The 27,432-nt window shown below is 31.5% G+C and overlaps 1 protein-coding gene across 2 annotated transcripts in view; it reads right to left on the reverse strand.

The window, feature by feature from the left end:
• LOC126878662 (COP9 signalosome complex subunit 2) overlaps positions 1-27,432 on the reverse strand; it is a 110,336-nt gene that overhangs the window by 64,131 nt on the left and 18,773 nt on the right. The window contains exons 2-3 of one of the 2 annotated variants that reach the window (XM_050641503.1): positions 26,516-26,710; positions 13,043-13,168 (exon numbers count right to left, since the gene is read on the reverse strand). In XM_050641503.1, the coding sequence (XP_050497460.1) occupies positions 13,043-13,168; positions 26,516-26,710 (321 nt within the window). Of the gene's footprint in view, positions 1-13,036; positions 13,169-26,515; positions 26,711-27,432 lie in introns of both variants that reach the window. The other variant, XM_050641502.1, reaches the window with a different exon arrangement.

Below are 27,432 nucleotides of genomic sequence, written 5' to 3' on the forward strand. Positions count from 1 at the left end.
TAACTCTCTGTCAATCAATAAAACTATACCTATCTACACCGAACCTCCACATGTTTTTTTTTCAAAACATATAAAAACATACTACCTGAACCCAAAAGATAACTTTCTAGAAACCATTAATGGAAGATGGCCGGAACACCAATACATATATACAGACGGATCCAAGTTGAATGGAAAACTAGGCTGTGCTTCATATGACGCAAACCCTTCCCAATATTACAAGTTCAAGCTACCAGATGAGTGTTCCATATATACCGCTGAAACAATTGCCATAGCAAAAGCATTTAGATACGTCCAGTCCAGAAACACACAGAAACATGTTATATTCACTGACATTAAAAGTGCAGTTGACCGAATAAAAAACCTGAAATCATCGAAAAACCTTACTAGCATAGAGGCAGAAATGTTAAAATTGAACTTTGAAGCAACAAAACAAAGGAAAACAATAACTGTAGTGTGGATTAAATGACACTCAGGAATAAAAGGTAATGATGTAGTGGATACACTAGCCAAATCAGCCACTGACACAGGATACGATCTAACCACCAATATTGTTCCATCTACAGATCTTACCTCCAAGTTTACTTCACATTTAAAACAATTGTGGCAGCAGGAATATAATTCATCAGTGACAGGGCTTAACTATGTCGGCCAACAAAATAACATACCATCGAAAAGCTGGTTTCATGGATTAACAAAACGAAACTTCATTGTTACAATAAACAGAATAAGATCTACCTAATCATGCTATGACTCCTTTGTACAAATATAAAATAGGACTGGATGAAAACCCATATTGTCTATGCGGAGAAGTTGGTGATATGAACCATGTAATCCTAGAATGTTCAAGAAATAAGAAGAGCATTGAATCATTTTTCGAAGATATGGTAAATCTCAAATTCTGTTTGCCAACCAATCTAAATTGTATAATTTTTAGTAATATGTAATATTAACTTATATCAATGTTTGTATAATCATTTTCGTTGCAAAATGAAATTGTAAAAAAACTAACACCATTGGAAGCAATTCTGCGATACAAAATATGTGTGTTCACGAAAAAATTAACATAAAAAAAAGTTTAAAACAAATATGTTAAAAAAGTAAAATAATGAAAAACAAATAAAAAACAAAAAAAAAAAAAAAAAAGGAATTAAACAAAAAAACTAAATTAAACTAAACAATTAAAATTAAATAAAAGACTACATAAATAAAGCATTAAAAAACAAAAAAAAATATACTTACATATAAAAAAGGCACTAAACAGAAACACACAAATTTTACTAGCATATTAACATTTATCCTAAGGTGTGAGAATTTGAACAATCAATTTACTTATATTGGATCATAAAAAAATGCTCTTTTTATATTCTATAAATAAAAAATAAGTCTGGCTAATTGGTTTATGCCAAAGTCAATTATAAATAAAAAAAGACACGTTAAATAGGGATGTTCACTAATTTTTAAATATAGTTAAATTCAATAGATTACAAGGTATATAAAAACGTAACAATCATAAAACTGTTTAAAAATGTATATTTTTTAAGATAAATGAGTTCATAATGTTGATTTTCTTGGAGGCTAGAAAAACGGTACCCTGCAGCGAGGCTACGGTCTGTGACGTCAGCAGTCGTAACGTCTTTGATCGACGACTAGTTCTGTATACTTATTTACTCAGTGTATTTGAATGTGCGCAGTTTTTTACGTATTTAATTATTAAAAATAAAGCCAAATAAGTGGTGTTTTGTTCCTGGGTGTGTAAATACATCAAAAACAGTTCTGACAAGATTTTTATTACCGTTCCAGCCAATTTAAAACAGAAAAAGAAATGGTTTGTTGCAGCTAGAACTTAAAATAACTAACTTAAAGAACTAACTTAATAAAATAAACATTATAGAAGTTTTCCAGAGACTTTCGGCCGTTTGTAATAATGTAATTGTTCTTTCTGCATTTACATTTTTCAAAAATACTTATTAGTTTCCTCAGGATTCGAAAAAATGAATGAATTTAAATAGCATTGGACCAAGATTTTGCACCTACCTCCTTAAAGAGTAAATGAAAAAGTTTCGGGACCTCAAATTTGTATTCCTTAAACTGGGATATTCCTAAAAACGGGATTCTAATAATACATACAGTAAAAGTAAACCTTGAAATAACTACATGTGGATGTAGGTATGACTTTATATTATATTAAAATCATTAATAATTTAGTGAAAAGATTGGTTGAAATGAAAATGTATAATACCCAAGTTCAAAAATATTTTTTACCTTGGAACAGTTGTCAACTCGAAATGCGAAACAACCGAAATAAGATCTAGAGTTGAAAAGGACATAGCAACATTTAACAACATGCATGAGAAATATTTTCACCCATTGCGACATAATATCTCTCCCACTAAAAATGCGGCTGCTAAAATGTTATTATTTCCGGTCTTGCTATATGGCGCAGAGGCCTGGACAATAATGGAAACCTTAATGAAAAAGTTAGAGGTATTCGAGATGTGGGTGTACCCACGTATCCTCAAAATATCCTGGGCGACCCACACCAACGTACAGGTATTGCGTCGAATGGGAAAACAAAAAGAAATCTCTTTTACAATTAAGAAACGAAATCTTAAATATTTCGGTCATATCATGAGGCATGATAAATATCGTATACTCCCAACTGATAACGCAAGGTAAAATAGAGAGCAAACGCGGACCCGGAAGAAAAGACACTCATGACTTAAAAACTTACGCCAATGATTTGGACAAAAATCGATCGAGTTATTCAGAAACGCCTCAAATGAAATTAAAATTGCCATGATGATAGCCAACGTCCACAACGGACAGGGCACATGAAGAAGAATAAAAATATTTTTAATACACCTAACCAAGGTAAAGTAATAACCAGCCAATGTATGTATACAATATGCATGCGTACAATGCATGCATACAACTTTCTCTATTTTTTTTGTGGAGTATTAAGCATTTATTTTTTTAGCTTAAAGAAGACATGGAAAATTATATGGAATATACACTCAGTAAAGCTGTGGTAGATTTATTTTTTTACAAGATGCCAATAAATCAACACCATTGTTACATCTACACTACAGTCGGTAGTTTATACGAATCGGCTTTCTGAAAACCTTTTTCCATTTTATTTGTTTATTTTTGTAAAACCCAAAATATGTCCTTACAAACAGTCTATCCACTTTAAACTAAACAAATTCAATATAAAACTCCACTTTAACCCTGATAAAACAAGAAGAGAACAAAATAAAATGACCTGAAACGTCAAACAGGTAAACAGTAACACTATGAGAATGGCGCGCGCTTGGGGTATGCAACTAGTGACGTCAGGCCAATAGAGAAGCGTTCTTGAAATTTAAAATAATGCTAGATTTCTAATAAAGATTTTTTATAGAAAGACTTTTTCAATTTTGTTGAAATTTTGGACAATTATTCCTAGGGTGTTTCTTAATCGTTTTACATGTTTGAAATGACTTTTTAATTTTTTGTGAACATCCCTATTCTACTAGGAGCACTCCCGAATCATAATTTACAATGTATATACATTGTAAATACCAAAACATGATTTTCAAATTTTATACATTGTAAATTATGATTTGGTAGTGCTCCTAGTATCATTTAACGTGTCTTAGTTTGTTTATTTCTACTGCATCTTGATTATAAATTTAATATAAGTTCATTTGGGCCAAAGTTAGCAATGTGTTTTTTTTTTAATTCACACCTAATTTGTTTATAATAATTAAAGAATCTCATTGACGCCATTTTAAAGAATGGGATTTGTACTTTTTGTTAAAAAATTTGCACAAACATTGTACTTTCGCCCTCTACGAATTTTCAAAAATGTAGTTCAAATGGTTACTAGGGGAAACCTACAAATCCACCAAGTTCAAATGCCGAAAAAGCAATTTCAAACTAATACAATTTTCTGTATCTCCGGACATCCTCAATGGATTTTGATCTTTCTTGTTTTAATTTATATGTAATTTCTACGTACATTACAAATATACAATTTGTTTATAAATGTATTAATTAATAAACAGTCTAACTAGTATAAACAATTCTTGAAAATTTTTTTTTTTTAAATCTATTTTTTTAATCATAGTATATCATTAATGATCATATAAAAAGTTAAAGTAAACTTTAATAAATAAATTGTTTTTATTAAATATTTATTTATTGAAGATTATTTCTTTATTAAAGTATACCTTAACTTTTTCTATGATTAATAATGATAGTGTGATTAACAAAATGGATTTTTGAGAAAAATCATTTAGGAAATTTTGAGAAAAAAAATTATTTAAATTTTATTTATTTGTTTTGTATGTTGACCGCTCCAGCAAACATAACTATGCCACAGTTTTTAAATGATTTTTTCAAAAAAATTTTTAAACAAATTAGACTGGTTTTTAATTAATATCTAAATGTCTAGACAAATTTAATATTTGTAATGTACACAAAAAGTACCTACATACAAATTATAAAAAGAAAGATCAAAATCCATTGAGAAGATCTCGAGATATAGAAAATTATTGTAGTTTTAAGTTGCTTTTTTAGGTTTTGAACTCATGCAATTGTTGGCTCTCAGCTCCCCCTTCACTTACCACGGCTAGTCACCATTTGAACTACATTTTTTAAAAATTCGCGTAAAATAGCAGTTTTTCGAATTTGTAAAAAGATTTTTTTAAAGTTATTCTAAATGTTTTGTAAACTACAAGGAACAAAATTTATCCCTTACAATATACAGGGTGGGGCATTAGTGTGACAAAGTCCAATTACTCGTTTGTCGTAAGAGATATGAAAAAAAGTTATTTAGGTAAAAGTTGGGGCACGGACAGGCCCATAATTTAAAAATATTTTCATATATACTGGGCAACCCGTATTGACAGGGTGACACAAACTTATGTTTTTTTAAATGGACCACATTATATATTTTTATATTTTTAAATTTTCTTCGATGTCTTCTTTCTTAAAAAATAGGGTTTCGTAATATTATACAAGGAAGTTTAAAAGATAATTACGTTTATTTGTTAATTTCGTAGCAACTTTCACACCCTATAGAATTCTAGTGATTTGACATTAAAATTTATATTTATGTTCAAACGATTTTTAATACAGTCTACTATTGTTAAACATTAATAATGTAGCGAAATGTATAATTTTAATATACAGGGTTGGTCAAAACTCGGAATGAGTATTTTCTGAGTTTTCTTAAATGGAACACCCTGTATTTTAGTATTGGAATGATATGAAATTTTATGGTACTTTTTTATTTCTTAACCATTCCCTATACCTAAGTGCTTTAGTTTTTGAGTTATTCGTGATTCTTTAAGACAAACATTAATTGCAACAAAAATTACTTGAAATTTTATTAGGTGGCCGTGAAAATATTAAATAATGTTTCGAAAAAAAAATACATATTTAAGACTGATTGGTTGGTGCGTAAAATATTTTGCGTAAACAAAAGGGTACAATATTCTACCTAGTTGGCTATGACAATAAATTTGCTAAAACATTTGACATTATATGTACTATTTTTAAAGTTGCAGTTGCGTTGGTACCATTACTAATATGAATTTTTCTAATGAGTAACTGATTAAAATGGTTTTTGTGCTAGGAGAGTATAACAAAAAAATGTGATACTAGCAATATGAATGTTTCATCAGCAATTCCCTGATAGACGACAACCAAGAAGAGAAACATTTGGAACCGTTTCAACGGAATGGATACTTAAATTACTAGAAGCCTGATCGAATAAACACTGTTGTAAATGAATAAAAAGAATTAAATGTAATTTTTAGTGTCACTGAGGATCTGCATATTAGGACGTCCGTTCTTATAATCTAAGTATCTAGTATGTTGAAACCGTTTTAGTATACTTTCAAAAGTTTCTCTTCTTGGTTCTCGTCTATCTATATAATCTCCTAGCACATAAACCATTTTAATCAGTTCCTCGTCAGAAAAATTCATATTGGTAATGGTAACAGAGCAACTGAAACTATAAAAAAATAGTATAGTGTCAAATGTTTAAGCAAATTTAGTGTCATAGCCAACTAGGTAGAAGAATCTATGGTTTTATTAATATTTTGCGCACCAACAATCTTAACTACGTAGGTATTTAAATATCTTAACCAATATTAACAAATTAAGGATCAGTCTAGATTATTATGTAATTTTTTCCGAAAAATTGTTTTTAATTTAATATTTTCACGGCCACCTGATAAAATTTCACGTAATTTTTGTTGCAAGTAATGTTTGGCTTAAAGAATTACGAATTACTTAAAAACTAAAGCACTTAGGTATAGTGAATGCTTAAGAAATAAAAAAGTATCATACAACATCATTTCATTACAATACTAAAATACAGGGTGTTCCATTTAAGACAACTCAGAAAATACTCATTCCGAGTTTTGTCAACCCTGTATAATAAAATTAAACATTACTTATTAAACAATATAATAGAAATTTTGATGTCAAATCACTACATTTCTACAGGGTGTGAAAGTTGCTACGAAATTAACAAAAAACGTAATTATTTTTAAACTACCTCGTATAATATCACAAAACCCTATATTTTAAGAAAGAAGACATCGACGAGAATTCAAAAATGTAAAAAGATACAGGGTGTTCCATTAAAAAAAAACATAAGTTTGTGTCACTGTCAATGCGGGTGGCCCTGTATATTAAAAAAATACTTTTACTTGATTATTGATTATAAACAAGAAGCAAGAGCGAGAATAGAGGTAGCCCGACAAGGGTTGATAAAAATGAAAAGCTTATTTTGTAACAGTAGCATTAATATCAGCCTTAGATGTTGCTTTCTGCATTACTATGTGTGGTCAATACTTTTGTATGGAACGGAGGCCTGGACACTCAACATAACACTGATGAACAAGTTAGAAGCTTTTGAACTCTGGCTTTATAGAAGAATCTTGAAAATACCTTGGGCAACCCACACCACCAACGAAAATGTTCTGAGAATAGGTACAGATAGGGAACTGCTAAAAATCATTAAAGACAAAAAGTTAGCTGAACCTGGGACACATAATAAAACACTCAAGTTCTACGGTAGTTTTAGTAAAAGTTATAACAAAATATTATTTGTTATTTCAATATTTCTAATACTTTATCTCTAATACACTGACTATAAGGTCGATTCTCACTATACCTTCCTTTAACTTTCCATATCGTGGCATTCCGTTTCCATAAAATATTAAATACAAATTATATAGTATATGCCCACTTTCCGTTACGTGTACCTACCATTCCCGAAGCTTTGCGTTCAATATCGGCCACGTATTTTTCGGCGACGTCTCGGATACCCTATGGATAGTGTGAATATTGCTATTACTTCGCGGTTCAGTCATGTATTTTTTTCTGCGACAAGTTGTGACTTGTCGGGTAGGGTAGGGTATGGATAGGGGGAATATATTTACATAGTGGTTCAGTCGAAGTTGTTGAGATAACTTTGAACGACAAAAAATTTATAGAACTTGTCTGGTTATTCAAAAATAAAAAATACAGTGATAATACATTTAAAGACAACATAATTTTGGCCGGCTGTTGCCAAGGAATTAAAATATTTTCTTCATCCAATATCTTCTTATTCCTCTTTGTAATCAATTCGGCTTGTTCATTGGCAGATTAATAACCTCTATGGAAGATTATCACTCAATCTTTTGCTTGGTCCGCCGATACTCCTTCATCAATTGGTGATTTATTTCTTGTTATTTTCATCACACGTGTCCCTCTATTCTGCTATGTGGTTGTTCTTTTTTCTTCTAGGTAATGTCTATTTGTTTATACATTGTCGTTACATTTTTTTCTAACGTCTTCACTCCTCTTTCGATCTCTCAGCATATTTCCTGTAATTTTCTCAGTACTCTCATCTCTAGTAGTCTTTGTGTTGTGGCTGTATCGGGTCTTGTTTCTGATGCAATATGTCATTATTGGTTGTACACTGGCTTTATAAATTATTGACTTCATCTCAGTGTTAATATGTCGGTTTCGGCATATAGTGTTATTAAGACACCCTACCAGTCTAGTTGCATTTTGTACTTGCTTTTTCACTTCTTTGTCCAGGTCTCAGTAGCTTGACAATGTAGTTCAAGGTATTTTACAGTGGCGACGCGTGACTTTTTCTGAAGTGTTACCAAAACCAGATGCAAAAAATCTTATTTAAAAAAATGAAGATATGGCTAAATGTATATATACACTCACCGGCGCAAAATTCCGCCACCCAAAATTTTTGATTAAGTTTGACAATCTATAACTTTATTATTTGTACTTCGATTTTCAAGATTCTTGTATGAGTTTGTAGGTACATGTATTGATGTCAATTGCTATTATTCCGGTAACAAAAAATGTTTGCTTAGATGGCATTATACGGGGGTGAATGTAATCGTTGTTTTTTCTCCTAACTTTAAAAAATTCTGTGGAAAAATTGGAGGGCTGATTTTGTTTCATACTCCTTTTGTATTATCCTGGATATCACTAAGGTCTTGTTTTTTGAATTATCTGAATATCTCTGTTCTTTTAAGAGCTGTAATTAAAAACACTGCTTTGAAGGTTTATTTAATTAAAGATATCAAACGCACTAAAATTAACAAAACAAAACAAATTTGAGATCTGGGCTGCATGCGGGCCATTCTAATCTTATCAATCCAACCTCAATTGTATGAGTCAATCAGTGTTTTTATTTACAAAAAATGGTACAGCTCTTATAAGAAAAAAGATATTCGGATAATTCAAAAAACAAAATGTTGGTGATGCCTCCGGAAAAATATGACAGGACTATGAAACAAAACCAGCTATTCCATTTTTCCACAGAATTTTTTAAAATTAGGAGAAAATACAACGCTTCCTTTCACCCCTGTACAATGACATGCAAGCAAAATTTTTTGAAGTTATACTTCTTTAGGCGCGATTGAGATTGAGGGTGAATTTATATTGATCTGCGCGCATGAGCACACCGACAGTTTGGTATTAGTCTTTATACGGGCTCTGATTGGGTGTTGAAATGATCTGTCAATAATTGTTCAATATGGAGGTTATCGGTAAACAAAAATGTTGTATAATATATTAGTTTTTATTGTTGTGAGGACAGAAATAAAATCAAATTTATAATTATAGTGACTTTTTAAATAGTTTTGAAAAGCCACAGGTACGTAATTCTAAATGTTTCAGTTGTATTCCAATAAAAAATTATCTTCACACCTATTTGGAAAATGTAAAAAAAATAATGTACTTATAGTATTTTTACTACAAAAACGTTATTACGTAGGTCAAAATTTTTGACGTAAGAGAACTGTCCAAACATTAGAATGTGACTTTTCATTATTGCCGTATTTATAATAAACATAGCAATAATGAAAAGTCACATTCTAATGTTTTGACAGTTCTCTTACGTCAAAAATTTTGACCTACGTAATAACGTTTTTGTAGTAAAAATACTATACCTAGTACTTGCTATGCTATACCCCTAGTAGGCAATGCTTTAATTTACATAATCTGATTACGAACAAACTTTCTACAAATTTTCATCTAATGTATCGTTTTCTTACTCTATATATTGTTGTATTTTAATTCGACAAATATCAAACTAATAAAAATTCATATAAACAAAATGTCAAAAAGTTGTTCAGTTTGTGTATATTCCCACATGACGTATACGCGAAGGTGGTGCAGTTTGAAATCGCTTCGACTCTCGTACGGCGGGATACACGGGAAGTAGGTTCAAGCCCAATGCAAGTTATATCATTTTTTTTATTTTTTTTATAGATTTTATGATTGTAAGTATATTATTATATATTTTTTTCAGAAAATACGTATTTAATTAAAATTTTTGGCAACAATTATTGTTCAGAAATCATTTGTGGCATTTTTCAATGTGTTTGTGTGTGTTTTATTCTTTTATTTTTTGGTGTTGTTTTAATAAAAAATTTTGGAACGTAGTAGAGAAACTGTTTAAAGTATATTGATTTCGTTGAAATCATATAATAGAAGTATAACTTCTTACGTGCGTACAAAGTACACACATTCTTTATTTTGTTACCGGAATAATACCAAACAATATGAATACATGTACCTACAAACTGGTGCAAGAATCTTGAAAATCGGAGCACAAATAATAAAGTTATAAATTGTCAAACTTAATCAAAAATTTTGGGTGGCGGAATTTTGTGCCGGTGAGTGTAGCTTCAATAATATCATTTTGTATATCGCTTGAAACTCGAAAAAGCAGATGTTTCTAGATGTTGACAAAATTTTTGATCTTTTTTGGCAATTAATGTTAACAATTCCCTGTAATTGCCTCGATTGTCAGAGTCGTCGCACTCAAAATGACCACGAAACGCTAGTTCTTGTTTGGCCCAAAAACATGCAGTATAAGTGTGCTAAGGATATACCTATCTATTTTTTTAACAAACTCATTATGTTTAGCAATATTTGCTTTAAAAGCTTGGTTAGGAGAACTTTTGATTTTTGTTTTGCCAAACTGAATCAAATTGGGTATACATCTTACATGTAGGTAACGGAGAAATTTCATGTCTCCTTTTTAAAAATCAAACACTATTTAAATCGTGAACCTGGTCCACCCATTTTTCTGTAGAAACCAGAAGACATGGCCAACAATAGAGTATATTTTTCTTGTAACCATAAATATAACCAAGGATTTTTTTGCTTAACAACAACACTTTTGTTTATTTTAGTAATATTTTGCATTTTGACAACGGCACCCGATTTGGGCGTCGAAACGTTAATAAAATTATTTTTTTCATTTTAATTGTGGCTTATTTCCCATATAAATAATTAATTATAACCAAGGATTTTCACTGTACCAACCAAATTTAAAATATCGAACTACTTTTGTTGATTCCTTTTTTAAATTGTTTAAAATAGGTCTTTCATTTTTAATCTCATTTTTTTCTTCAAAATTATACAAGGAGAATTTCTTTTCAAGTAGTTGATCGATTAAGAAGCGACATTCATCCATGGTTAACTGCACGAACACTTTTTATAGGTACTGTCACCAATTTTAAATCTGGTAACAGCGCTACTGATACACAGCGCGCTTATGCCGTCGCTTCTTCAAAATTTTCAGTCACTAGCCGGTCCCGAGCGCCAGCGTGGGTATATAACCATTGTAACCAGAATTGAGTCTGGTAACAGAGTATAATAAAGTGCAACTGAGTCACATAAACTCTCCAATATTTTCGTGTCTACGAGTAGTTGGCTATTTACTGAGTTAGGTACTATTACCACATAATATAATAATATATTTCTATTGATAAAAATATTGGTAAATAGAATTATTCATCGTCATAAAATATTTATTTGCAAGATTTTTAACTGTTTACAATGGTAACAGTGGTTTCATGGACGCTTCGCCAGTGGTATTTTATTTCCATTACTTGTTTAATACTGATTGGTTCTTTACTGATTACTATTGTTTTAGTTTTCATCATTTTAGTTTTTTCAGAAAACTAAAACAATAGTAATTAGTAAAGAACCAATCAGATGTTAAATAGAAATTGATGGTATCAGTTTTGAAGTAAAATACCTTGGAATTACATTGTCAAGTTACGGAGACCTGGACAAAGAAGTGAGAAATCAAGTACAAAAAGCAAATAGACTGGCAGGAAGCCTTAATAACAATATATGGCGAAACCGACATATTAAACACTGAGATGAAGTCAAGAATTTATAAAGCCAGTGTAAGACCAATAATGGCATACATATGCATCAGAAACAAGACCCGATACAGCCACAACACAAAGACTACTGGAAACGGCAGAGATGAGAGTACTGAGAAGAATTACAGGAAATAGGCTGAGAGATCGAAAGAGGAGTGAAGATATTAGAAGACAATGTAATGTACAGTGTATAAACGGATGGACACTAAATAGAAAAATAGGATGGAATAACCGCATAACCAGAATGGGGGAGACACGTGTGGTCAAAATAACAAGAGATAAATCACCAATCAGTAGAAGAAGTATGGGCCGACCGCGCAAAAGATGGAGTGACAACCTTCCATAGAGTTATCAACCCGCCAATGAACAAACAGAAGGGCTTATAAAAAGAAGAAGAAGATCATTGTTACAATCCAATAAAATATTAAATTTTCTTCAGTCCACGTTTTATCAGACCACAAAAAAATAAGCGTATTGCTGTCAAAAACTTAGTATAAATGCAGTGATATGGGAGAGAGTGGATATGACATGCGGCGAACTAGATGGGATCGGTTTCACAGACAAAAAGCGGAAAGCAATATAGCGGAACAACTCTTTGGTAGTATATTCTGTTCTATATAAAATATATAAGTATAAAATTATATTATATAAATATATTATATAACCAATAAGTTTAATAATTAATTAATAACATATATTCCATATTTTATATAACATAAAAACCTGCCCGCCGCTATATTGCTTTACCATAGTGTCAAATCAAGTGGTCCCATTTAGTAAATACAAAAGCATCGTTTATGTCATATCCTCTCCCTCCCACGTCACTGTATAAAATGTTACCAAACTGGAACAAATACAATATTTAAACGGCGATGAAAAGTAAACACGACGTCTACTGAGAATGGTAGTTAAAATAATGGGAGGTGTATGGAACGGGAATGGGAAGTAAACGGAACGTATAGTGAGAATCGAATTTTAATCGGAGGTGTATGGAAAGTAAACGGGAGGTATAGTGAGAATCGATTCTGCGCATAGACGCCATCCCTCACTGGTACCTTTAGAATCTGTGCACTTATGCAGTTTTGAAAACTTGAGGATAAATATTATAAGTTATTAGGCATATTTTTTTTGTTTTCCATATTAGATTTATGTTGTATGTATAATAATCTTTTCTTTGCTTTTTTTTCGAATGCTGTCAACAAAACTGAAATTTTTATAAAGATTCCAGAATTTTGGCCACTACTGTATACAGATAAAACAGCTTGTAATTGTTATTAGAAAATGTTTAATTAATATTTTATTTAAAATAAAGTAATAGGTAAAACAGAAATACATACACTTACATTGCGAGAGGTTGAAATGTAATCTAAAATAGAATTAATAGATTTTTCACTATGATTTCTGGTTACAGCACTTTTAATGTATGTAAGCAACTGTTTGTATCTTGTCATCATCTCTTCAAAGTTACCCTAAAAGCATCACAGTTCATAAAAAGGTTAGAAACAAACTACAGTAGACTCCCTCTATAACGATAACTGAAATGGCGGACTAATTACCTCGTTATAAGCGGATCTCGTTATATCAGACAACAATAATATTGTGCATACCACCACCACTGAAATGTTTTGATGCCTCTTACATAGATTATTAGGTGTCGATGGTAGACCTCAACAATGAAATTTGGCCATCGTAAATTGTAAATTTCACAATAAAACACTGAAAAACGTTTGTTTTTCTATACTTCCACAAAATTTATTACAACTATATTATTACTACAGCTGTTTCGGCAAATACTTGTAATAAATTTTGTGGAAGTATAGAAAAACAAACGTTTTTCAGTGTTTTATTGTGAGATAAAATGAACTTCCATCAAGTAACGGTCGAATCCATCAATTAATTGTAAATTTCCTATAATATTCAATATCGGTTGATTGATAGACAAGAAGGAATAGAAGAAGAAGGAAGAAGTTTATTACTTGCTGTGGAATTTATTACAGCACTGGTCTCAATAAGCACACAGATGTTGGGCATTCTTTATACAATCAGTTATGGTATTTATTTATGGCCATCACCATGCCAAAAACAGGTAAAGAAACATATTCGATTTAATTTTTACTCATTATAACCAATTATGCCTCGTTATAGAGGTGTTATAGTTCAATAGGAATTTCGTGGGGCATCTACTGTACCTCGTAATAGCCGTGTTCGTTATAGAGAGAGTCTACTCACTGTAATAGTAAAATAGTAAAATAGTTACTGTAATAGTAAAAATAGAAATAAAACTTCGAAACTGAAAATAACGCAAATGGCAGTCTTTTTTGAAAACACCTGTTAAGTACATTCTGCTCTAGGTGCCATCTCCGCACCTTGATATCCTTTGAATATCAAAGGCTGTGCATCAACACAAATCGCTGATTCACCGAAATTCACCTAAATGTACATAGTTAATGCGTCCATAACCTACGTTAATAATTTAAAACTACCACAAGTCCAGATTTTGGCGGGACAGTACCGTTTTTTTATTGGAATGTCACGCGTCCCACCGATTCTTAAAAATGTTCCGCTTTTTAGAAAATATCTGTATTTCTTATTTTAAAAGTACTGTAAAAATATATTATCTATTATTTATTAAGTATTATGGTGAATATAAAGAAATAAAAGGTACATAAAAAAGGCATAAAATTCATACAGAGTTAACAAAATTAGAGAATGTACCGAGTTTTACGAAGATTTACTCGATGGTGTTTTATGGTGCGGTGTGATAAATGCAATGCTGAATGTTCGGTCTGATATGGTGCAAAAAACGATATTACTAAACATCTAGCGACAAAGAGGCACAACAGATTTTCTAATGACGCCGCTTCTTCGTTTAAAATGGAACAATTTTTTCGCAGTGCTAGCAAACACTGCTAGTACCACATATAGTAAACATCTGGAAAGAAGAAAAAATGCCAAAAGAATGGCAAACAGGCCAAATAATAACGATACATAAAAAGGGAAACCAACAAGAATGTCAAAATTACAGGGGAATAACATTACTGAGTACAGTATATAAGGTATTGTCAACCATAATACAAAGAAGATTACAAGAAGCAGCAGAGAATAAGATAGGTCAATATCAGTGTGGATTCAGGAACGGAAAATCCACAATAGATGCGATATACATACTAAAACAAATAATGGAGAAGGCGAACGAAGCTAACATAAACTTAGAAATACTTTTCGTAGATTTTAAACAAGCTTTTGATTCCATCAAACGAAACCAACTATTGGAAATATTAAAAATGCTACAGGTACCGCTTAAATTAAGAAAACTTATAAAAATGACGATGAGCCATACCAGAGCGAGTGTAAAAACGCAAATAGGGGAAACAGAAGAGTTTGAAACAAACAAAGGAGTGAGGCAGGGTGATGGTTTATCCACAACACTATTCAACATGGCAATAGAATATATTACCAGAAAAATGAACAAAGGTACACTCAGAAATAGAGGAGGTCAAATTGTACCATATGCCGATGACGTTGTGATAATGGCAAAGAGAAGAGATATATTAACGCAAATGGTAGAGGAACTCATTCAAGAAGGAAAAACAGTGGGTCTGAGTATTAACGAAAACAAAACAAAAATTTTAAGATTAGGGAAAAATCCTACTAATAGAGAGGTTAAAGTGGGAAGATACAAATTTGAAGAAGTAAGTAAATATAAGTACCTGGGAGTCATGCTGTCAAGTGATGGAACAAGAGAAAACGAAATAAAAGAGAAAACATTGGCAATAAATAGAGCATTCCAAGCCAACAAAAAAATGATAAAAAGCAAAATATTAACAAAAACTACTAAATTAAGGCTCTATGAAACGTTAATTAGACCGACATTAATGTATGGAGCAGAAGTGATGACAATGACCAAGACAGACGAAGAAAATTTGAGAAGAACTGAGAGAAAAATAATTCGGGCAATATTAGGACCAATAAAAACAGCAGAGGGTGAATACAGGAGTCGAAGAAATAACGAAATAAATGAGGAATTGAAGGGACAAGATATAGTCAGGAGAATAAAGAGACAAAGATTGAGATGGCTTGGGCATGTATGGAGAGCAGGAGAAGAAGCGATAATAAACATAGTGACAAAGTGGTCTCCGGCCGGAAGGAGACGAAGAGGAAGACCGAGGTCCAAATGGCTGGAAGAGGTGAAGCGAGATCTAGAGGGCATGGGTATTAGAAATGCAGAAGAAAAAGCAAGAGACAGAAGGAGCTGGAACCGGATATGTAATGCAGTTTAAGAAAGAGAAGAACGGAGGACTGATCCACCTCGAAAACATGGATCTAGAGAGCCTGTAAAGGCGGCGCTACCCCCACGGGGGTGTTTTAGCCACTATATATAATAGTAAAAATAGAAATAAAACTTCGAAACTGAAAATAACGCAAATGGCAGTCTTTTTTGAAAACACCTGTTAAGTACATTCTGCTCTAGGTGCCATCTCCGCACCTTGATATCCTTTGAATATCAAAGGCTGTGCATCAACACAAATCGCTGATTCACCGAAATTCACCCAAATGTACATAGTTAATGCGTCCATAACCTACGTTAATAATTTAAAACTACCACAAGTCCAGATTTTGGCGGGACAGTACCGTTTTTTTATTGGAATGTCACGCGTCCCACCGATTCTTAAAAATGTTCCGCTTTTTAGAAAATATCTGTATTTCTTATTTTAAAAGTACTGTAAAAATATATTATCTATTATTTATTAAGTATTATGGTGAATATAAAGAAATAAAAGGTACATAAAAAAGGCATAAAATTCATACAGAGTTAACAAAATTAGAGAATGTACCGAGTTTTACGAAGATTTACTCGATGGTGTTTTATGGTGCGGTGTGATAAATGCAATGCTGAATGTTCGGTCTGATATGGTGCAAAAAACGATATTACTAAACATCTAGCGACAAAGAGGCACAACAGATTTTCTAATGACGCCGCTTCTTCGTTTAAAATGGAACAATTTTTTCGCAGTGCTAGCAAACACTGCTAGTACCTATTAGCGAAAGGACTATTTGCTTTCCACGACATAATCAAAGTTTCAGATTAATGGATTATACGTCACACATGATCAAAACTTTATACGACAAAAAATTACCAGAGAACGGCAGTTCTGGCCAGTGGCGCACACCCACACCCCCTCACGCGACACTATATATACACGAAATTTTCGATTTTCTAAATCTGACGGAATTGAAAATTGTGCCAACTCCCATCTTAAAGTTCAGGAAAAGACTCACTCATTCATATGTCAACCATCCATTTCGGTCCAAGGGTATGGATTTTACGGCCCTTCCTATTTAGGGGCTGTTTTTCGTTCTCGTCCCCAAAACTCCCAAAAACTTCGAAAATTTAAGTCCAACTTTTGCGGCTTCTAATAGTACTGATTCACCATTCAAAAGTTACCGAGCTCAGAAATATGACTCAATTTCTATTTAAAAAAAGGGAAATGTTTGTGGATATGTATGTGACTGGAAAAGTTAAACCGATCTGAAGTTTCAACGAAAACTTTTCATTTATAAATTTGCAAAAGTCTGTGTGTTATTGCGTTCCCGCTCCTGCAATACTTAGAGCAGGTGTATCGATGGATTCTTATGTAGTTTTGCCTTCTGAATCCAAATCTAAAAACGGCATTTCGATATCTCTAACCGTCTTCGAGATAATCGACCTCAAAGTCTAAAATGTGACGTCACAATCCGGTTATTTCCTACCGACGCACTAAACGTCAGCTCAAATGGTTGGTTAGGAAGTAGGCTACTTTTCAAAAAGCTAAACATCAAACTCAATAAGTTACGAGTAGACTAGTAATAATTATCTAGTAGTTTTACAAATGTTTGACATTTCTCTTCCATAATTGAACAAGCGCTGTCGTATTTTTGTGTGACTATAAAAAAATCAATTTATTACCTACCTTCTTACATCTTACATCAAATATCGAATCTTGTGTAAGTAAACCGTTTATTCCTTTAATTTATTTGTAATTCAGGTTATATATTGTACTTATATAAATTATTTTTGAAATTAAAAACCATTGACGTAATGCATAAAAAGGTACCTATATTATGTGACGTTTGTAATTAATGAATTTGAATAATTTTAACAATATTTGGTTATTTTGAATTATTATTTAATCTCAATTTGTTCAGCAAAGCATAGTTTATTTACATTTGAGTTTGACACTTCGTGAATGTCAAACTAAATTTTAAATTAAGTATTAATAAAACATCAATGACATTTGATAGTGAATTTAATTATTATATAAAATAAATAAGATGTTCAAAAATACAATCTGAGTATATTTTAAAAGCAATAATTTATTAAGTAAAGTATAAATTTATTAGGTATATATTTACAAGTATACGGCCTACCCTTTATGATAAATGGACTGTTCCATTTGTTATGAAATTAAAATACAGGGTGTTCAGAAACTCTACCGACAAACGAAGATAATTTTACCCAATTCATCTAGTCCGAAAATGCTTCCTAAAAGAGCTAGAGCTATTTGAAGATGGCGTCTGGTAATTAGTTTATCTTAAATATCTCCAGAACGCTTCTATTTAGAAGAACGAAAATTGGTACACATATTTATCTTCCAGGGATAAATCGATTTCATTAATTGCAAATTTCTAGTACCGGTCATAGGCGTCCGTTTGGGTAGGGCATCAGTTATATTATCGCATAACTTTTTTGTTTTCAATTTTTAAGCTCTTTTGAGTCTGGATTATTAAAATGCAAGGCATTATAGTACTAAAAGGTACTCTTACTTTAAGTCGATAGAATACACCGTTTTCTAGAAAAATCGATTTGAAAATTTTTCGTTGTTTGAATATCAAAAAAAAATTTCAATAAAAAAAAACTATTTAGAAAAACCAAAATTGGTACATTTATTTATATTCCAGAGATGAATCGATTTTATTAATTGTGAATTTCTAGTACCGGTCATACGTTTTGGGTAGATCAACGGTTATTTTATCGCATACCTGTTTTGTCTTTAATTTTTAAGGATTTTTGATATTAGATTATTAAATTATGAGGTATTCTAGTATTAAAAGTTACTCTTGCTTGAAGTTGTTAAAATACACCGTTTTTTTTTTAATTTTCAAAATTTTTTTCAAATTCAGGAAACGAATAATTTTCAAATCGATTTTTCTAGAAAACGGTGTGTCCTACCGACTTAAATACTAGAATAAGTACTAGAATACCTCACAATTTAATAATCCAGTATCAAAAGTGTTTAAAAGTTAAAGACAAAAAAGTTATGCGATAAAATAACAGCCCCCACCCAAAGTCACCATAGATGGAATCGATTTATCTATGGAAGATGTGTACCAATTTTCGTTTTTTCTAACTAAAAGCGTTCTGGAGGTATTTAAGAAAAACTAATTACAAGACGCCATCTTCAAAGAGCTCTAGCTCCCTTAGGAAGCATTTTCGGACTACGTGAATGTGGTTAAATTCTCTTAAAATTATCTGAGGAATCTCCTGTCTTCGTTTGTCAGTAGAGTCTCTGGACACCCTGTATAGCCGGTTCGCTAAACTCGACACAACTGGCTAGTGATTTTAGTAGGTAATTTTTTTGTTTTTTGCGAATTTTGCCAAAATTGGCAAAATTACTAATTATTTAGTAATTATTAACTAATTAGTAATTTTTTATTATTATTGATTAAAATCACTTGCCAGTTGTGTCTGAGTTTAGCGAACCGACAGTATATGAAATAATATTGTTTGGTATAAAAAATTATGGTCTGATATGTGCAATTCTAATGGAAAAAAATATTTGAAGATTTTTCTCAAATTATGGATACCAACAACATTTTGATTTATAACTCTTTTATTTTTAATTTGACGAAGAAAAGTTATTCTTCATGAAAAGCTATTCATGTTCTAAGATTTATGATGCAACCAACATATTATATAATGTTTTATTAATTTTATACGAGGTATATAAAAATATAAATTTAGATCAAGAGTAAACTACCTTTATAGTTCATAACATTTAAATTAGAATAATATAATTGCAGATTAAAACATAATTATTAATTCTAAACTACTTTTCATAATAGCAATTTTCCATATTACGAATTAAAATACGTAAATAAACAAAGTTTTCGTTATAATAATGCTCGCATTTTCAGTTTGTTTTTTTCTGCGTTTGAAGAGGGGGTAAGGGCCGATTCAGAACCGGTGTAGTTTGTGACTTTTGACCACCCATAAGCCAGCTATAGGACTTGGTAGGTACAAAACGGCATATTTTTTGGGGGTATATATCTTCGGTTCAAGAAGAGACAGGAGAACCGCAAATACACCAAATCAATAGTGTTGAGTTAAGCTTTCAAATGGTATTTAAGCGGTCACGATCAGATATACCCACGGCTCAGTATAGCCGAAAAACTAAAAAACTAAACTTTGAAAATTTTGGTTTTTCGACACTTACTCAAAATTTCAACCTACGAATTGCGCCAATAACTGAGCGTTTGTAAAAGGACTCTAGACGAATCTGACGGTGTATAACTCATATCAGGGAAAATTCGAATTTTTAAGTTATAGGCTTCATAAATATGATCAAATCTATTTCCTATGGGAAAAACGGTGTTTCAAGCTCAATAATTCCTGTAATAGCTTCAGTTATCATACTTGACCTTAGATGCATCAGATACTACTTGTCAATACGTTTCAAACTCATGTTTAGTGAATCGGTTAAGCCGTTTAGAAGTTATTAAGCTACAAAAGTATAATAAAATTAACGATTATTCCCGAAATGGTTTATGTAGTTGTAGTGGTTACGACGCTAAATTTGAACTGGCAACGGGCAATCCGAGTTCATTAACCGGCCATCCCAATATTTTTTTTCAATCTATTTCGAATAGAAAAAAAATCTAGTGTACATTCGATGGACACTAGATCATTTGGGAGATAATGCGACAAAGGCGAATTTATAAAGCTTAACGTGTAATCGAGAAAAATTGCATTCAACTTCATACATTTAATTTATAAAAAAACTTTGAAAAACTCCTGATACAAGAATAAAAAACCGCTAAACGCCGTAAAAATGAGTGGAGCATACAATATTCCAGCTACAAAAGGTCTGATATGAATATTACGTGGCGCGAAAATGTATTTTCATTTTGATGCAAAATAAAATTTGTTTTATTTTAAACGATTTTTCCATAATATTTGCTAAATTTGAAATAAACGCGCCACAAAAGAGTTTCAAAATTCAAACTGTATCAAAGTTACTCTTTTGTGGCGCGTTTTGCTTCAAATCTAGAAAATATTATGGAAAAATCGTTTAAAATAAAACTAAAATTTTATTTTGTATCAAAATGAAAATACATTTTCGCGCCACGTAATATTCATATCAGATCTTTTGTAGCTGGAATATTGTATGCGCCACTCATTTTTAACGTAGCGTTTAGCGGTTTTTTATTCTTGTTTGGATATACAAGGACAAAAACCGAAGCAATTATATGTTTTTTCACCATATTCGTTTTCACGATATGATGCCATGGGCGTTTTCACCATATACTCTGATGCTTCCAACCACAAAGATTTAAAAAATTTTCCGACAATTGTTAGATTTTTTTATCCAAAAACAGGAATTAAAATTACAATATTAGATTTTGTTTCATTGCCAAATGAAACTTCAAAAATAATTTTTGACGCAATAAGTACTATTTTAAATAAGAATAATTTGAACAATAAAATTATTAAATAAATAAAAATAAATTTCGACCACGAGTCAGGATTCTGTTAACCGAGATACGATAGTACCAAGCGGCGCCGCTAGGAGGAGCACTCCAACAATGCGTCTCAGAATACTTTAACGAAACGTGGTCATTTTGTACTCTAAACCGAGTAAGGTATGAAAAAGAAAAGAAAATAATCGTTTTCGTTTTGATTCAATTCGAGTCTCTTGCCATCCTCTGACACCGTGTTTCGGGGTCTCTACCCCTTATCAAAGAGGCTATGCAAGTAGACTCTAAGCAATAAAATTATTGCTTATTGTGCGGGTAAAATTAACGCAAAGTTTGGTGGAAAAGCTAGAAGAGGCATCAATAACGTTTATTCTAAACTTAACGAACATTTTAACTAAAACAATGTTGGAATAGGTTGTGCAGCGCATATTCTACATAATACGTATGCTATTCAAACAGCATCGACGTACCTGCTTCCAGTTGATGTTGAAAATATTGAAAATAATGTACTGTGAGTTTTAAAAGGTTGAAGGATTTTTGTAAAGCTCAGATATCGAATATAAAAGAATTCTTGGTGACAGCAGAACAGAGAACAGGCTCTTTTGCCAGCTGTAGAAAATATTTAAAGAACTGCCAAGTATATTGCAGCTCTTTTTTGAAAATGGCTTATCACAAAGGCTTCAATTCATACACAACCAAGCTACATTATTTCACATTGCTGTGAAAAAAGGGGGAAAATTTCAATTACCAACGGGGCAAATGAAATCAATAATTACGAGAGAGAATAATTGATAACGATTACTTTCCTTTAATTATTCGAAAACCCATCACTAGGTTGGAAGGACAAGGTCCCACTAAACTACCTGAAATATCTTTAAGGATGGACAGTTTAATTCAAAGATATTAAAAATTTTCCCCACCTCACTTGGGGTCGTCCTCTTTCTCTTTCCTGTCCATGGTCTCCATTGTTGTATCGTGGTATTCCACCTATTGTCTGTTTGTCTGGCGTTATGACCTGCGAAGCTCCATTTTAGACTGGCTATATGTTGTCCAGCGTCTTTGACTTTTGTTTTATTTCTTACCCAGTTGTTTTTGTTTTTTGTCTGTTAATTTTATTCCTAACATTGCTCTCTCCATGGCTCTTTGTGTCTTCATTATTTTATCCATGTTTGCTTTGGTCAAGGTCCATGTTTGGCATACGTATGTGAAAATTGGGAGTATGCACTGGTCAAACACTCTTGTTTTTAAGTATTGTTGTATTTTTTATTCTTTAGGGCCCATTTTAATTTCCCAAATCCTGCCCAGGCTAATCTGGCCCTACTTTTTACCTCCGCTGTTTGGTTTTCCTTATTTATTTTTATTATCTGTCCCAAATATATACATATAATCATTAACCGCTTCTATTGTGGTGTCGTTTAGTATTACGTTTCTATTATCTTGTGTGTTTGTCATTGTTTTTGTTTTCGCAAAATTCATTTTTGGACCTATTTGTTCGGATTCATTTGCATATTTGCTTGAAATTCCATAGGATGGATAAAATTTATAAGGAATTATGACCGTAGGTAAAGTATGACATTTCCATCAGGTGGGATGTAAAGTGAGTTGTTTTGTCTCTACATGCCGACAGTTAGATGGCAACAATCAGTTGATGTTGAAACTAACTGATCTAACTGTCGTCATGTAGAAACAAAGCAACTCACTGTATATCCCACGTGATGGGAATGTCATACTTTGTCTAAGGGCATAATTCCTTATAAATGTTATCCATCCTATGGAATTTCAAGCAAATATGCATTTATAATATAACTATATAACATTTAAAGGGTTCTTACCCTCGTAGGTATTTCTTTGGTGGCTCAGCTAGCATTCAACCTGTTTATTTTTTAATACTGATGATGATTTTTTAAGAAAATTGAAAACGTGTGATGTAACCCTTAATGGTATTTTAATAAAAAAATGTATACCTTTTACAAAGGATCTTTCAATAAAATTTTTGTGATTGATGGTATACAGCCAGCTGCAGGAAAAATTCTTTCTTTTCCTTGTGGACTTCTGAATTTATCTAGTAGCAAAACATTTTTCGAAAAATAATCTTTTTGATGAGGCGTCATCGGTAAAAAAATGTTACCTACAGTTAAAATTTTTTTTTAAATGTTGGTTGTCTGCAAATGTGGATAAGGCAAAAAATGAACCGAGTTATTCCTTCATTTTAAACAGAATAATGTTCCTTGTCAAAATATTTTGAAAATTGAAGAATTCGCGCTTTTCCTTCCAAGAACAAATAAAATAACAGAACGTGTATTTCTATTATCAATAAAGTATCGACAACTGAAAAAACGCAGTTGAATATTAAAACTTTAAAATCTATATTAACTGTACCGGGTGTCCCAATAAGAATGGCGCTCGGCCATATCTCAGGAACCGTTTATAGTACAGCTTTGGGAAAAAAAATTTATAACAAAAGTTGCCTCGAGAAAAGCCTGGAAATTATTTTCATAATTATAAGTCCACCGCTAGGGGGCGTAAGTAATTGAATATCAAAAATTAAAAAATCGAAATTTTACAAAATTTTCCTAATGAAAGGGCACTGGAAATTCGATTATCGTATTCTTCATAAAATTCTGCGCATATTTTATTTCACAAGTTTAAGTCTACCTGTGCAAATAAAAGGTGGGGGTGTGCAAGGATCGCTGTGCAATCGAAAAAATCGATTTTTGCAAACTTGGTCTTGTTGAAAACAGCTCTTTTTCGTCAATGTAATAGTTATAATTTGGAAACAGACTATTACGTAATATGCCGCCTAGGAGGCGCTATTTATTTTTTTTAGAAATCTAGTTTTCTTTGGAAAATATTAAATACAAGTATGTATTTTTTTCCTGTATTACAAAATTAGACCAAATTAGCAACAGAATACCGAAAACCGCATGTCTATACCTTTTTTCTATCTCGAGATATCTTAAGAAACGTGTAAATTTTAAACATAACTGTTGCTGTCATATAAGTGGAAATATATAGAAGCAAGTAGTGTGCTATGGAAAAAAACAAAGAAACATTTTCCAGATGTCACCGTATATAATAAATCAAAACAAAATATGAAAAACTCTACTACTGGGGTGACGTCTTTGGGGATATTTCATTGCATATATTCTAGCCGCAACAGTTGCATTTCTTATGCATTCAAAGAATGTGACTATCATGTCAAATGCTTCTTAGTTTGTAAGAATCATCTTGAATTTCACTGTGTATAAATTTTATATAAAATTTAATAGAAACAAACCGCAACAAACTATCAATGAACAAATTTTTATGTTTTACTGATTTGACACATAATTTGACACATGATGACTTTTTGAAGTTAACACTTTTAATAGTTCTATTTTTTCCATAGCACACTACTTGTTTCCACTTTGACTTCCTAACTTAGTTTACCGGTGACAATAACAGTTATGTATTTATCTTAGTTGGAAATAGGATAATTGATATTAAAATATAATGAAATAAAAATTAAAAATTTGTGTAGAAAATCTGACGTTTTTACATTTTCTACGATTCATCGAGAGAAAAGCAAATGCGCGGAGGCAACAATTCATAAAAATTTACATATTAACGCTATTTTTTGGTATTATTTTAAGTATTAAAATTATTGTAATATTTAAATAAAAATAAAATTAAATTGTTTAATATATATTAATTTAGTTAAAATCATAATAATAGAAGTATAACTTCTTACTCGCGTACAAAGTACACACACTCTTTTTTGTTATATTTTATAGTGTTATTTGTCTTATTGTTGTATTGATTCATTATGTACGGTGATATCTGGACAATGTTCCTTTGTTTTTTTATATAGAACACCACGTGCTTCTATATATTCTCACTTATATGACAGCAACAGTTATGTTTAAAATTTACACGTTTCTTAAGATATCTCGAGATAGAAAAAAGGTATCGACATGCGGTTTTCGGTATTCTGTTTCTAATTTGGTCTAATTTTGTAATACAGGAAAAAAATACATACTTGTATTCAATATTTTCCAAAGAAAAACAGATTTCTAAAAAAAAATAAATATCGCCTTCTAGCCGGCATCTTACGTAATAGGCTGTTTCCAAATTATAACTATTACATTGACGAAAAAGAGCTGTTTTCAAAAAGACCAAGTTTGTAAAAATCGATTAAGAAGGACCGGACTTACAGCGATTTTTTCATAACAAGGTTCCCACTCACCCCCACCTCTTATTTGCACAGGTAGACTTAAACTTGTGAACTAAAATATGCACAGAATTGTATGAAGAATACGATGATTGGATTTCCAGTGCCCTTTCATTAGGCAAATTTTGTAAAATTTCGATTTTTTAATTTTTGATATTCAATTACGCCCTCTAGCGGTGGACTTACAATTATGAAAATAATTTCCAGGCTTTTCTCGGGGCAACTTTTGTTATAAATTTTTTTCCCAAAGCTGTAGTATAAACGGTTCCTGAGATATGGCCGAGAGCCATTCTTATTGGGACACCCGGTACAATATAATAATTTGACCAATCCATGCGAAATATTTCACATTTTAATAAATGATTCGGATCTATTGCAAAGCATTCACTCGGATCAAAATTATGTTTGATAATTTGATAGCTTATTTTTTATACAAAAATCATAATTTTGTTTAAATAAAAAATGTAATTTGATTAAAAATCATTATGTTTAAATTATTATTTTTTACAAAAATTTTTTGATACCGATTAATAACAAATACATTTTTATTAAATTACTATGAACTATAACAAATTGGACCAATCACGCATCGCGAATCGTGCATAGTGTGTAGCGAGGGAATCTCGAATTACTACGAACTACGCATCACGAATCACGCATAATGTGTAGCGAGCTTTTTACCATGTAGGGATTTTAAACTACATATATAACAAAAAGCAGGTTGCTCAAAAACGTGGGTGATACAAAAAAAAACTAAGACCAGATTTGGTTTCAGCACATAAAAATCATCTCAGTTCAAAAAAGCTATCAACAAAGTTTTTTTGTTGGCCTGTGTTATACATTATTAAAAGAAGTAAATAATAGAGCTTACCAATTTAAAGTTAATTTTGATCATCTGTTTTAAGGCCTTAAAACCCCACTCTCCTTTTTCCCCACTCTCTAAATCTAGTACTTTTTGAAAAGATGCTAAAGCTGCTGACGGTTCATCTTCTTTGAGGGCTTTGCTGTTGTAGTATTGATTTTCTAAATCCACATCTGGTTCTGAATTGCTATCTTCAGAATATTCCTAAAAATTAATTTGATAAGTATTTTCATAAACAGTACATACAGGGTGAGTCATGAGAAACTGTACATACTCCTACCTCGTATAGAGGCTCCTATGGGGAATAACAAATAACCATTAAAAAGTGTCTGCTCCCATTGTTTAATAATATACGCATTTTGACAGAAATTTGTATTCGTCATAATTTTTGAACGGTCAGATCGATGTGTCTCTTATTTTGGTCAATCGTTACACTATTACCACCTAATAAATTGATTTATTCAAACTTGAAAAGAATCAGGTCCGGCTTCAAAAAAATTTAGTTCGTTTGGGTCTTAGAAAAAATTTCCCCCTGTATACGCTTTTTGAAAACTATGATATGAATTTTACAAATTAGACAAATAAGCAATTAAAATGACATATTTATTTTTTCCCCACACGATTACTTAATTTTTTATATAAAAAATCAAATTTGACTATGAATAATTAAAAGTTTGGTAAAGTAAACCATATTTACTAGAAACCAGATTTAAAAATATTAACTTTTATTACAAAAATTAATTTTTTTTGAACAAATATAACCAAATTCTACCTAAAAATACAAAAATCTCATTTTCGATAAAAAATCAGTTATCGCCTTTGGGCTTAGCACGGCAGTATATATCAATTATGATGTCACTACCTGTATCATAATGAACTTCATTATGATACAGATTTTCATTAAGATACAGATTTTTAAGCAATAG

Source organism: Diabrotica virgifera, chromosome 10 (assembly GCF_917563875.1).
Source record: "Diabrotica virgifera virgifera chromosome 10, PGI_DIABVI_V3a".
In the NCBI taxonomy this organism is placed as follows: domain Eukaryota; kingdom Metazoa; phylum Arthropoda; class Insecta; order Coleoptera; family Chrysomelidae; genus Diabrotica; species Diabrotica virgifera.